This window comes from Haliotis cracherodii, unplaced genomic scaffold, assembly GCF_022045235.1.
Source record: "Haliotis cracherodii isolate W230 unplaced genomic scaffold, xgHalCrac1.p SCAF_5, whole genome shotgun sequence".
Taxonomy (NCBI): Eukaryota; Metazoa; Mollusca; class Gastropoda; order Lepetellida; family Haliotidae; genus Haliotis; species Haliotis cracherodii.
The window spans coordinates 44,687,782-44,703,147 of record NW_027266308.1 but is presented as its reverse complement, the minus strand read 5'-3'; the positions used below and the strand labels follow the sequence as shown (position 1 = coordinate 44,703,147).

At 39.1% G+C, this 15,366-nt stretch overlaps 1 protein-coding gene across 1 annotated transcript in view; it reads right to left on the bottom strand.

Moving 5' to 3' along the window:
* Positions 1-2,327: 2,327 nt before the first annotated feature.
* The window catches only part of LOC139441947 (mitogen-activated protein kinase kinase kinase 11-like), a 44,603-nt gene continuing 31,564 nt past the window's right edge, over positions 2,328-15,366 (bottom strand). The window contains exons 3-8 of the mRNA XM_071222696.1: positions 12,390-12,538; positions 10,565-10,740; positions 10,149-10,386; positions 9,447-9,590; positions 9,053-9,232; positions 2,328-6,298 (exon numbers count right to left, since the gene is read on the bottom strand). Coding sequence (XP_071078797.1) covers positions 5,088-6,298; positions 9,053-9,232; positions 9,447-9,590; positions 10,149-10,386; positions 10,565-10,740; positions 12,390-12,538 — 2,098 coding nt within the window. The 3' untranslated portion in view covers positions 2,328-5,087. The remainder of the gene's footprint in view (positions 6,299-9,052; positions 9,233-9,446; positions 9,591-10,148; positions 10,387-10,564; positions 10,741-12,389; positions 12,539-15,366) is intronic.

Below are 15,366 nucleotides of genomic sequence, written 5' to 3'. Positions count from 1 at the left end.
CATCTGCCATTTACATTCTTTGGTTGGCTGAAATGATTTTCTTTGCAGTAGTTGAAAGGAAGACATACTTAACATTTTGGCAAGATAAAGTATGCTTATACTCCGTTCTTAAAAACACAACACTAACACAACTTTGAGAAAGAAACATAACACAACATAGGACTGACAAGACATTAACTCACAATTTTGCATCTGGAAATGTAAAAATCCTTTTGGCTGATCATGTAATTCAAACAATTGAAGCTTGATAAAGGATTAAAATTCAATGGAAGTTATTCCACCAAAACCAAGCGAGACCATGCGACCAGCGCAGTTCATCTCCCTTCGGTGGGCTTGTATTCAAAAGGGGAAGTATTATCAAACTGTGGAGTTTGACGTCGTCAGTTTCAACCAACCAGTGTGTTAAGTACAAAAAGAGCTATACTTGAGCATAATAGAAAATGTACATCTCTTTGTCACAGACATTGCATGCTAACACATCCAGGACACACTTCTCCCGAGTGCGAACCTAGTGGCTGTGACCGTGTAACAAGAGAGTGTTTCTCGCTGCATTGGGTACAGTAGCTCTCCACACAAAAACACTTCAGGACAACTTGCCATACAACAGGCACCAAAATGATCATGAATATGACTTGGCTGGAGATCCCCTTCTTACAGCTGAACTTTACCCGTTCAAATATTTTTTTCCACAACCTCATTCTTTGCTTAGCAAATCAATGAATTTAACATACAGTAATGAATAAGTTAAGTGTCTCTGGAAAACAATTTCTTCCCAATAAAATATGTCATCCTAGTTTCTGTTGTGGTTTTTAAAGCCTAAATAAAATGAATCAGATTTGGTTGTATGTAGTAACGCCATCTCCGACATTGGTGAGGCACTGATGCAACTTAACCTGGAATTTTACTCCCCAAAAAGTCGTAAAAAATGACATCTCTGAGAAGCCTGAAATTCTTCTTGCCCTTAGCAATAACCTGAGTCAAACTGACTGGAGCTAGTGGGTTAGAGACAAGAACCCTGGTGACTGAAGGGATCTCCCAAAGATGGCATATGATCTGAAGAAACAAAGCTGTGAAGAGAGCACTGTACCCAACACCTCTACTTGCCAAGACAAGAGAATACCCCATGACTAAACATCACTGACGTTCTACTGAAGTACTCTCAGCTGGGACAACTTCATGATAGAAACGAAACTTTTCCATCACTCAAGTCTATAGCAAGCAGAGACAAAAAAACATACTGTCAACTCAAACATAACAATCACCAGGGGAGCAATATAATGTCATAATGTAATTTCTTGTTCACATGATCAGTACACAACTATCGAGTGCCACTGCCAGGGAATACGGTACCGGGAATACGACCTGACTTTGTTCCAGCATAACCAGTATTTCACTTAAATCAAACCTTGTCATATCTTGAGCTGATGGTACCTTATATTTTTTTTGTACAAAATGTAATATGTTTTTCTTCCTTAATATCTTAAGTTTGTACAAATACCATTTGTAAAGATTCTATGTTGTTTTGTAAGGTAATCAAATTGTAAAGATAAGTGTTTCCATATATTACTAATGCAACTACTTTATGAAGGCCTTACTATCACATGAGTTAAAATCTTCAAAAGTGCATGTACATTCTCAAGTTAAAATCTGTTAAGAACACACTTCTAGCTGTATTGATGTGATATGTTAACAACAGTAAAATAACAAAAGATATGTCGCAAATATTCACACTATACCACATTCAACAAATCCAATCACATGATTACAACATTAACAGAGTCCTGAAACTGGAACCTTTACTGAATTAAATATGTACGCTAACACCTCAGATGGAGACTGTAGAAAACTTGTTGTCAGGGAATAGTATCTAATAATCAGTTCAAATTTGTTTGAAAAGAATGGTTACGGAAACACATTTGGAAGTGCTATAAGCAATGTGTCCCAAATTAATATCAATTAATAACTGTACAAAATAGTTTCAACGCTTTAGAATCATTGACCCATCGCAGAAAATTTGAATCCATTTACATTGTAATTTTGTATAAATTACCAGAGCTTACATATGATTGCAGGAAAATACTTAAACAGATCCTGTTTTTACTTCCAATCTAACTTCCTTTCTACAAATGTCTCCATCCTGTCATCACTGTCTCAGGTCCTGGCTGTGCCATGCCTCCAAATACTCACAGAAACTCTACAAAGTCTATTTCACAATGGGAGATGGAGTCCATCAAGAATGTACTCAACAAATGCTATAGAACTGTCCTTTCTCTCACTGTACAGACGAACCTATCCAGAGTGGTAGGGAACAGTACCCACAGCCTATAGACACCAGGTACTCATTAATGCATTAATGCCAGCTGTTACAAGACTTAAGTTTGATTTTGTAAATCTACCCGACAGACAACATACACTCGCAGTGGAAGCCCACTGCTACCATACGGGGTTACTATACTTGGTCAATTTTGGACATACACAAAAAACTGTCAGCATATAAAATATCTAGATATGTGAATACATTTTTGGTTGCTGCTACTGCTGTTTTGCTACTCTACAATTAAATATAATATTATATTTTCCATAAATGTACACTTTGTGAAATGAGTTTATTTCTATACAATTATCAAGCTACCAGCTTAATTCAGCAGTACTTGCTTTGACCTTTGACTTGAAAAAAAATAATTGAGAAGCAATGACAAAATATTTTCTAACACTTTGCAAACATTACATTATTTTCATTGTGTAAATAAAATATAGTGTGTGAGTAACATTATAGAATTGATTATGTCCTTTTCGAGATCAAATTGTTAACTGTGATTAATATCAAATCCTGAAAAATCTCTCATTTCAGATAGAAAGGATAAAGGAAGGAATTTCTTTGGTTACACAGGTAATATTTACTTGCTCATGTCCAGTTCTGCTGTCTTGATATGTACAATAATAAAATAACTTGATCAATGCTAATAAAATCACCGTGTGCACGACAAGCACAGACTACCGTTGTACCAGCTACAAGGCACAAATTGATGATCACAGCTGAAAATAGATCAGGCAAAACCATTTTCCTGCTTCTAGACTTGCTCCTTGTCTACTTATCACCAACTGAAAAGTCATCAACATCTACTGTCATATTTGCCACCAACTTCCATCACAGCACAGTACTATCGTCCTCTCTTGCCAGGCTCAAGACGGGGGAGTATATAGTTATTTATTTTGGTATATATTATGTAAACCATCTCAACCAGATGGGAGTGAGTATAGCTGCCAGACACGTGTAAGTCTTCAACAGTTTCTGTCTGCGCTGCATCCCTCACAGATCTGTGTAGCTGTTCTCACAGTGATGACCAGATTTGTATACACACCTCATAGTCCTATGTTACAAGACTGACTACAAAATGAACAAAATATTACAATCTATTTAAAATAATATTCATAAAAAATATAATAAATCTTAATTTTTCTTATCTCTATTTTAGTATAAATTTTCTTGAGTGAGTGAATATGGTTTTACGCCGCTTTTAGCAATATTCCAGCAATATCACGGCAGGCCAGAAATGGGCTTCACACATTGTACCCATGTTGGGAATCGGACCTGGGTCTTCGGTGTGACGAGCGAACGCTTTAACCACCAGGCTACCCGACTGCCCCTTAAATTTTCTTAAGTTAAAACTAAAAAAAAAGAGAGACTAATATGACAGATCCTACAGGTGGAAAAAACACTCTTACTACTTATCTGAATACTATCAAGTTGTTCAAATGACTGATGACATCGCTTAGTACTCCAACTTCTAAATGCCTCTAAGAGGTCAATTCTGGGCATGGCCGTGAGAACATCCTACACAGTCAGTGACATAACATGGGCCAGTCACTAAGCTTTTGTACTTTCAGGCTCTCGATAGTGTTTGCATATATCAACTTAGGAATCAGCTTACACATAAATGCAGCATGTTGAGACTATAATAGCATATGTTACATGTATATACAAAAGAAGAGATTCATTTGATTTTTTGCATAATCTATGTGGCTATACAATGAATATACACACCCAGTGAGCCTGAGACACAGCGTACTTCACTTAAACGAGGCAATGACTTATCCCAGTTTTATGTAGTGTTCTCAAAACATACATCGTTTGGTCCAATCGAATGCACAACACTGTTCGGGAGTATTGCACATGTTTCTACTGGTAAGTTAACTGTAAGCCTGTGACTATCAAGTATCACATTCAAACAGTGACAATTGTGGATTATTTGTGAGTGTGCAATTTGTACTCCTGACGTGCATTATATAAATATTTCATAAATAAATTTCCAGCTAAAATCAAAGGCTTACAATTGACTTAAGAAAACTACCAGAATATATAAATTAGTTGACAATTACACTCCTACATGTATAAATGCATATCTGTGATGATGATGATGATTATCGACATGGGGAACATCATACGAAAGTAGAAACACGTACAAAGGATTTTTTTTGTTCACTTTAGAGAAGGACTATGAGATGACAAACGTAATGGGTATAGTGTTACAAACAGTTCTGATTACACAAGGAATAGTAGACTTGAGACACTAATCTAAAATCAACACAGAAACGGACGTGACGAACAGGCCCAGTTCAGCTTGGACAAGACATATATTGTAATATGATATAGTTTGTAATATCAACGTACACCTCTCAGAAACAAATAGCACTTGTAAGGTGAGATTTACATGCTTGGCAAATCTTCGAAAAAAGAGAACACCTCTTATTTGCTCAAATTAATATGCTAAATACCCTAGAATAATACATTATAACATGGACCACATTTACACAGCTGGAAAACCTCATGTATACCTTCATTATCTAGAGTGTGGTTGGATATAAAACCTAACTGGACAAGAGAATCATGATAAGGAAATTGGCTTATATATTTCACTTTGAAGAGAAAGAGTTACCACTGTCTTGTGTAGAGAAATATCAATGGAAATCAATGATAAAACTAACTGGCATTGAAATAGTCTTAAAAGAGTGTATAGCAATAGTAGTATGGACAACTTCAATTTACTGCAAACTGACATTTCTTAAAACCTAAAATATACTGTGTATCATTTCCAGACAAATTCTTTCTCTAGGTCTCTGATAGTGGGTTTTGTACTGAGAGGTTTGGGTTTAACAAGCGCCTCCCGCTTGTCCTGACTCTGTCCCTCCATGTCAATGTCTAGGAGGGTTTTCTGATGACGGATGTGAGGGGGCGTGTTCCCCGGAGACAGGCGGGAGCGGGTTGAGTAGAAGCCATTGTCGGGGGCAGTCTCAGAGGGGGTGACCCACACTCGCGGGGAATCCCGGCTACCTCCCGTATTGACGGGGGAGGCGTATTTCAGCGCAGAACCTTGCTGCTGAGTTGGAGAACGAAAGGTGGATCCCACTTCGAGTGTGGTGGGTCTCTGAGGTGCCTCGCCACTGGGCTTGCGACGTGGAGGAACTGGCTGGCCTTTCTGGCTGTCTGACGGTCGCTTGTCAGGATTATACTTTGTAGAACGTGGTTCATAGTCCAGTGGCGTATTGGAAGTGTTTGAGGTATTTGAAGGAGTTCGTTTGTGTGTGTAAGTAGCCACATGCTTGTCCGGGGTGAAATCGTCCTCGAAAGTTACTGACCGTCTTTGCGGGGTTTGAGATGCCCGACTTGATTCGTATGTACTGCCATCTGAGATCTGCCTCTGATATATAATGCTGCGATCAGCTTGTGACGGCGTTGCAGACACCCCTGTGCTATCACTATCTGCATAAGACAACCGGTGCGGAGACGATTTTGATCCTATTGTGCTTGTAGTCTGCGAGTCCGGACTATCCCCATCCTGCTCTGTGAAATGTATTGGCCTATCGAAATTTTCATTATTCTGAACACTTGGTCTCTGCCGCGTCTGCACACCATGATATGTATGGCGGTAACCTGAGGCATTTGTGTAAGGGTGGTTCCCAAACATGCCTTCAGGCTCGATGAAAGAGTCACGCACAGCCCCTAAATATGCATCTCTTCTGTTGAGAATGAAGGAGTCCCTCTTCTTCACATTTCTCTCGTCCTCCGTAGGACCGTGAAGATTAGGGTGAATAGCTGAGGTGTTTGAGATCCTAATATCAAAACCAGTTGCCACTGCAGCTAGTATAACAGCTGCATTTAACAGAAAACTGTCACTTTTCTTTTTCACAGCATTACGCTTTAGAGTGTTGGACGACTCCGGGACACTGTTTGGAGACTGTGGAATGTTTTTGTATCGTTGCTCATTGGAAAAATCTGGCCACTCATCTTCTTCATCATCTGTAAATATATAAGAAGGTTACAGTCTTGTATGCTACTACTGATAGTCAGGGTGAACTTGTCTGAGATGGAGAGTGGACCCAGTTTGTAAATACATAAGGTTATAGAATCTATCCTCTACTACTGAAAGTCAGGGTGTACTAGTCTGAGATGGAGGACTGACAGAATTGACATATAAGAAGGTTACAATCTATCTTCTACTACTGATAGTTAAGGTGTAATAAGTCTGAGATTAAGAATTTGAAAATTTATGAGAAGATTCCAATCTCTCTTTGACTGATAATCAGGTGTACTAGCGTCAGTAATTGGCACTCGTCCTGTAATCCATATAGTCCTATAGCCAAACTGCCCAATAATTAAGGAATCATAAGAACTAGTAGAAATTTGCCCTTATTGATGGTTTTGGACTAGTGGAGTAAAACTGTTAGTTTCTCTTGCTTTAGTTTGAGATTGAGAATTGATAGAGTAAACTATCAGGCCTGGACCGAAACCTGTGAGTGAATGCATGACCAACCCTAACATGGAGGCATGATGCCACCCAGTCAGTTCCTATGACAACAGACCCGTGAAGATTCCGGGGTAGAATAGGCCATGCTTGCCATAAAAGGTGACTATGCTTGTTGTAAAAGGCGACTAACGGGATCAGGTGGTCAGGCTTGCTGACTTGGTTTATGGATGTCATCGATTCCAATTGCGTGGATCGATGCTCATGATGTCAATCACTGGAATGTCTGGGCCTGACTCAATTATTTACAGACCGCGTCATATAGCTGGAATATTGCTGAGTGCGGCTTTAAACAACAAACCAAACCAAAAACCTACAACAACCGTGAAGAGCAGGGGACCTGTTACGACCTTGAATATCCACATATTTGAGCCGAGCCATATTTAGAGTATGATGCAGAGTTTCAGATGGCCGTTGTTCACCAGTCATAGATCAATAATATTTCAATATGACAGATGGTTTGTTTAAGTAGTTAGACTTTTGACCGATAGAAATGCTGAGCAAAGATTCGCATGTTTGCACAATACTTTCTGTATCATGGGGAAATGCTGTCAAGAGCTATTGTCAGTGAATCAAGCACTTTTCTTATCGTGACATTCACTGGCCAGATCGTATATATATCCCAACCATGAACGGTATTGGGGTGACTTGTTGCTATGGTTCATCCGCCAGTTTCGTTGAGTTGTGAGGACACAGCATAAGCAATTTGTGTTTTGTTTATTTGACTTATTGACTTTTGCCATTGACTAAGTTCATTTCTTGGGTCCAAGTCAGTGACAGGGGTACAGCTTTTGGTGTCAAAATCACTTGGTTGGATAAGGCACCCTTTCTATGTTGTCCAAGTACAGTCCTATCTATCCCTACTGTATACTGTACTCCCCAGGCAGCTGAAACCAGTGCATGCTGATCCATTCGTCGGGGTAATAATAACGTAGCACCATGAGCTTTGTTTGTTTGTTTGTATGTTGTTTTACGCTGCACTCAGCAATATTCCAGCTATATGACAGTGGTCTGTAAATAAACGAGTCTGGACCAGACAATCCAGTGATTGATATGAGGATCGATCCACACAATTGGGATCGATGACATGCATTAACCAAGTCAGAGAGCCTGACCACCTGATCCCGTTAGTTGCCTCTTACAACAAGCGCAATGAGCAATATGGTGCAATTGCAATTTGGTGCATCACAAATTTACTTTTGATTAACAGTATTATTATTACTTTTTAAAAGAGCTTGAAAGTCCAAGACCAGTAATGTCAGGAAAGACTTTTGACATTTTCTTGTGGATTTCCACTTTAACCATTAATATTAAGATCATATTAATCTTCATATTATTAGACTTGTAAACATAAAGAATATTTTTGACCATCATCTACAACTACAGATCATTCATACTGTGAAGTAATATTATCAATATCATTTGGGTCTCAAAATTGATATATATATATTTTCAACTTGATTTATTTCACATGATCAAGAAATTAATAAACCTAAGAAGTTAAATGCAGCATTTCTTCAAACCTTGCCTGCATAGAAAAAAGAAGAACTGTAAATCATGAAATTAATGAGAGCATGAAATTTATGCGAAAACTGTGAGTGTCCCTTGCTTTGATTAACAAAGTGTTGCCTTTTCTCTGTTTATTGTCAGGTCAGGTTCACTGCAGCTGGTAGGAAACAATGACACACACAATATATCTTACAATGAACAATGTAATTGAGTGCTTTTTGTGCTTCTCACCAATTTCAGTGTCATGTGAGGTGACAGGTCTGTTTGCATACAAAAGTTCATAACATAGCGTTCGAAATATGCGCCTGCCTGTAGGAACGTGGCAGGTAGATTTTGTTTCAGGCCCGTAGCTCCAAATTCGTATGAGACCTTATGGCCGGCTGTAAATTTATGTATCCATTTATTTGCCACAATAAGCTGCAGGGTATATTATAAATGAGGGCCTGTCATCATCCATCTATGATTGCACGATTGTATGTTCAGTATAGCAAAAGCAGTCAGGGTAAGTACATAACACTGTTCTTATAACATTAAGCGATTAGTTTTTAAACATCAAAGGTAGGGCTTCAAAGTAAATGAGAATCAATAAGAAAAAGTGAAGATCCATAACGATCTAACAGTTGGTCTATGACTATGCATGAATTTCTCTAAAAAGTCTTGCGCATGGATTACGATTTGTAAAAATACATCGATCGTTGATATTATTTTTCTAAAAGTGACTGATCTGACACATTACTCACAAAGTTCACTCAAGGCCCCTATGTTGGAATGTCCACCACCAAGAGCCCGGAGACTCTTCTCCAAGTTGGGAGCACTCTTGGACCACCGGCCATCAGCGAAAATAATGGAAGAGCGCTGGTGCCGGTCCTTCTGTACTGAGCTTGGTCCCCACGTCTTCCCCTTCACACCATCCACAGGATCTGCAACATCGCATCCGCAGCCATATAGTACACATCGCATACATAGTCATACATGACACATATAGACAACAAACGTAATTAGGATTATTCGAGGCAATAACAAGAGATTCTGCAACAACAGAGATTCTGCGTATGAATATAGGTAACCAGCAACACATGCTGGTCCTATTGGGCCCCATAATGACCCTGAGACAAGGACACAGTGTATTATTACATGCTATAGCCCTGAGTCTGGTGCCGGAGACGGGAAAAACATGAGCTGGGGAGGCTGGAGGACTGTCTGGACTGTTTGGACCGTACATCCCTCGTTTCTCTTGTACCAGGCCCTCCTTCTGTACAGTGATGTTGTGTCGAAAACCTGAAGAAAAAGGTCATGTCCTCGTTAAAAACATAAATTTGCACCTAAATTATGAAATATATTGGAATTATTACGTATTAAAGTCTGTGTCTTCAAATTTACAGGACAATAAGATTCAACAAATCCGGTGTCAGATGACAAAACTAATATATGTTGAGAGTTAATGGTTGAGTGACACTCACAAACTCATCCCTTCTCTTCTACAGCCTACCTGACGGTTCACTGATGATCCTGCCTCGACTAGACTTGACTTACAGACTCTTATCTCCTCTACAGCCTACCTGACGGTTCACTGATGATCCTGCCTACACTAGACTTGACTCACAGACTCCTATCTCCTCTACAGCCTACCTGACAGTTCACTGTTGATCCTGCCTCTACTAGACTTGACTCACAGACTCCTATCTCCTCTACAGCCTACCTGACGGTTCACTGATGATCCTGCCTCCACTAGACTTGACTCACAGACTCCTATCTCCTCTACAGCCTACCTGACGGTTCACTGATGATCCTGCCTCCACTATTGACTCACAGATCCCAATCTCCTCTACAGCCTACCTGACGGTTCACTGATGATCCTGCCTCCACTAGACTTGAGCTTTGACCGTGTTTTCCGATGCCTCTTGACGGGTGTTGGTTTGTTCATGACCTGCTGCAGGATGAGGATGTTCAGCTCCCGCTCCAGCAGATCGATCTCTCGCTCTGCCAGCTCCTGCTCCCTCTTCTTGAGCAGCTCCTCCTGGATCTTCTGCTGCAACGCTGCCTTCGTCAGCTCCTCCTCCCTCGACCGCAACTCCTGCATGCACACAAACACAACTCTCAATGACCCTAAATCTTGCATTGTCTTTGAACAAGGCATAAAGCTCTTTAACATGACAAGAGTTATGTTTTCTCAGACATGACTACTGATACATGTCTTGTACTGCACCAAAGCATGCAGTTACAGCCCTCATGAGGGAGTGTGATTATCCCACCTTCTCCCTACTGCGTAGTTCATCAAACATCTGCTCGATCTCCTGCCTCCAGTCCTCCTGCATGGTGTGGAAGGACTCCTGAGGGGTGTTCATGAAGGAAGACTTGGCTATCTCCTCCAGGCGCTGCAAGATGGCCTGGAACGTGGGGCGTTCGTGGGGCTCCTGATGCCAACAGTCTGATGCAAAGAGAGTGGGAATATTATAATATTAACAATAGTAACTAGATTTGTACTCAAAAAGATATGTCTCTCCCTCTTATTTTTTCATATAATAGTTCACGTTGTTAGTGTAAATATGAAAACTAATAAATGACTATAATAGCCCTGAAAGATAATGGCTTCATGCAAAAAGATTTATTGGCTATAGAGTTTAGGCGGGAAACAACCCTAGTTTTTTGAGACTGCTAAATGTTTCCATGGAAACACAAGAAATATTATAAAATTGAAAACTATGAAAAGGCATGTCGTCATTTGCACATGTATAGTTTCATGCAAAATATTAAATGGCTAGAAAGTTGTGGATCGGAAACGAAGCCTAGGGTTGTTTGAGACTAAGATGAAATTGTTTCCATGGAAACATAAAAAATAAACTTTTGAAAATTGATGGGCACTGCATATATCAAGTTTCGTTGAAGGATACTGAACAGTACTCAAGTTAGAGCTCGGAATAGGATGGAAATGCCAATGCAAAATGGGGGCCTAACCAAAAACATTATGTCTCCCCTCCCTTTGGGGGAAGAGACATAATAATAATCACCATCCAGAGCTCCAGTTAAGCTTTTGGTGGTGTGGGTATTTTACCCATGCATTTCAAAATCATTGGGTATCAGTAATTCTATCTGGGTATTCAAATTTCTGTTACCCACTAGTTTTAACACATGTGGGTATTTAAGTTAAATATTTAAAAACACTATTCATCTAGTCCCTGCAAACTGGTGTCGTGTGGGTTCGAGAGCTTTATAGGACTCAAAAATACCATGATACTTCCACAAAAAAGTGTGATGGCAAATGATCATGATGTAACTGTCATCATGGAGTTTGGCAAGGTTGACAGAATGCCCGTTTATAATTCCAAAATAAGTTGCTGATTTGCTAATCGAATACGCAGGGTTACTTCGCAATATTTTGATGATACGCACAAGTTGGTTTTTTTGTAGCGTATCTGTAATGTTCATCGTGTATTTGATACGCTTGGATTTTATTTTACTGCATATTTCTGCATTTCTGATGCGTATTTTACGCAGATACGCAGCTTATCTGGAGCTCTGACCATCATCACACTTGTTATAATCACTTATAATGCACCGAACACCATGCAATTATGCATGCTATTACTAGTATTAGATCAATTAACAATTGTCCTTGAGAGTTCATTTCAGAGCTAGTGATGATGGTTTGCTGTGAAACATATCGACTAGCTGCAGGTTGGATAGTAGGTATAGTTATGCATTGTGGCACTTCAGTCTAAGACTTGAAGGCATTCATTGACAGTACTTTCCAGAAGTGGCACATGTGATGGTAGTTTACCGCTCAGTGAAATTCAGGAAAATATGTCTGGTAGCAACAACCCACAGATCAGAATCTGGGATCAGAAAGCCACAATCAATGTATCCTGACTTTGTAAGGGACACAACTCTGCAAGACATAACTGAACTAAATGTAATACAAAAATCTAAAGCTGACAAGTTTGACATGTAACTTCCATAAATAAGCCTTAGAAACAGTTTTATCATAAACACAAAGCCCTGGTTGCAATATTAATAGCAATGCTCTTCCATACAAGGAAGAATCCTTCATGGCTTCCTGTGCTCATGGTGATCACCTACCTGCCATGAGGTCAGCAAAGAGATTTGGGCAGGTGCTTGGTATAGGCAGGGTGAGCTTGTTGACAGCCACACCATATGCCACACCCAGTGCATCAATGCCCTTGTACGGGGTCTCCCCAGTCAGCAGTTCCCATAGCACCACTCCATAGCTGCAACACGAGACAGTTTCAACATTACACTTAGGCCATGTAGGCAGCAATCAGAGCAACAATCACCACAAAGGTCTCTCAGGATTCTCAATTGTAGGACCCTGAAAATGTTCTCCACGTCCACACTTGCAATTTTAAACTCATTATAACAATAAGGAGTATTCTTTGAAGGGTTGGTTGGTTTATTGTTTAACGCCACTCGGCAATATTCCAGCTATATGACGGCGGTCTGTAAATAATCGAGTCTGGACCAGACAATCCAGTGATTGAAAACACGAGCATCGATCCACGCAATTGGGATCAATGACATGCATCAACCAAGTCAGCGAGCCTGACCACCCGATCCTGTTAGTTGCCTCTTACGCCTTCTTTGAAAGGCAGGGTGTAACAAAGTCATTGATATCCCCACAATGGCAAATACTTGTCATGGATACACATATGAAACTTCACAAACTATCAAAAGGCACTTCACCACTAGGCCTATCTATGTGCCAAGTTTGTGAAGAAATATTGCATGTTTTTCAAGCTCTTGATATAAGCAACACTACCATTTTCTGTCCAAGTAAAACTTGTTGCTATGAAAACTCAAATTAAAAAAAATAAAATTTAAATCCCAAACTATCAAAAGGCACCAGTTCACCTCTACAATTATCTATGTGCCAAGTTTGGTGAAGAAATATTGCAAGGTTTTCAAGATCTGCTACAGAAACGAGCACTACTCTCATTTTCAATTCTCAAGTCAATTTGTTGCCATGGAAACTCAAAAATAAAATCCAAAACTATCAAAAGGCACCAATTCACTGCTAGACCTATCTATGTACCAAGTTTGGTAAAGAAATATTAGACCATTGTTCAAGATATGCTTCGGAAACAACATCTTGCTTGCACTGACCATTTTCTTACCCAACGTAAAAGGTGTTGCAGGAATAATAATTATTTGCCTGATTGCTTTTCAAAAAGCTTAACAGAGCCTAAACAATGAAAATAAATTTCTTCTGATTTTTTCACGGAAGGGAAAGAGAAAAGAAGGAAAGAAAAACTAAATGGAACAAACAATATCAACATGATCAACCACACCTACGCATATGGTAATGTAAACAGAAAAATAATTACTGTTTATTTTTCATACAAAATAGGCAAGATGAAATTAATCAATACTAGTTTTACAGGAAATGTTTTTGGAAATGTGTAGAAGCAGGAGGTGGAAAAAGAAAAAGAAAAACTGGAATTTGTACTCAAGGGTAAAAAATCAAGAATTCTCAAAAAATTTAGTCATGCTTAGAAATGATGATTTACCAAAGATAAAAGTATTACAAAAAAAGGTTCATGTGGTTTTGTCAGGCACACAAGCTATTTCTTTCCGGAAATTCTCAATTTCGAAGTTGAGAGCAGAGTGCAACAGGTCGCCTACTGTGTTAAAATCATGACTATCATAGCCCTAGATATAGATTAAAAGACCTTTGCAATTGTTAAACGAAAGTTACTTCACATAATGCAACATGAAACGGCAAACAGTACATTCAAAATGTACAAAAACAACTAGACTTCTGTTGTTTTGGTCCATCGTATCCACTGCCATTACAAGCGTTTCTTCAATGGGCTTTAGAAACACACCAATTGCTGTAAGCAGAGAACTAACCAATGGCTATGTAGCCTTCTCATTCATTACAGTAATGAATTGTATTTGGAATATCCTCCCTTATTTGAAATATTTTAACTATGAGAGAGAATATATGGATGTCAACTTCTTTATTATGAGGAACACAACGTTTCGGAGTACATGTATATGCTTACTCCTTCATCATTCACCTGATGAAGGAGTACGTATATACTCCGAAATGTTGTGTTCCTCATAATAAAGAAGTTGACATCCATAAATTCTCTTCCTTATGTGTATCACTTCTAAACGCCTAAATAACTTAACTTTGGAGCATTGTATTATTTATAATTCCAGTAGCTCTTTTCTTTTCTTTAAAGCAATACGGAAAAAACTTGATCAGTGGTTCTATTAAACAAATAAAAAAATGTGTTCTGTCTTTTTTAAACAAAAGGAATACCGCTAGGTTTGTGTTGTGATGTCAAAAGATTACACTACTTCGTAAATACTTCCTTGCAGGATTACCCAAGACAAGAATAGCACTCCACATTTCCATCACGTGACCACGCACAGAAGAATGCCTTTCAAACGGACATCATCTTTCCAAATAAGGAAAGTAGGATTGCAGGTATTTCTCAGGTAGGGTTGTGATTCATATAATTGTATTTTTTCAGCTCATTATGAATCATATCTTGAAATTAAAACTTGAGGTATCTCTAGAAATATTTGCAAAATGTGTAACATGGTGATAGGATACACAGGACATACTGTCACCTTGTTGGATGAATGACAGGATGATAGACAAATACAATCATTTTTTTAGCGATGGATGAAAGGGAAGAGAGATGGAGGTATAGGTGCATTGATGATAGACAGATAGAAAAGGATATATGTTTATACAGAAATACATCACAAAAAGGTCAAGAAAGTGTGTGAATGGGACTTTCAGAAATCGTGACAGTTTGTTGAGAAAAGTTTGTTGAGATGTTAGCCTACTTGAATCCATGGGGTTTGATCTGAAGTCAATGTTCGATCTGTATGAAAACACTTGACATGAGTTTGGGGAAAAGAAACCAGTCTCGACTTGAGCTACTTGTCAGCTGTCTAAGCTAAAGCCTGAGTCCAACTTCTATCACCCTAGTAAGTGTAGCCGACGACAGGCTCAAGGGATTCAAATTGACACCAGCCTGCTTGCCCAAGTCAGTTTGTATAATGTTAAAGGTATCCCACA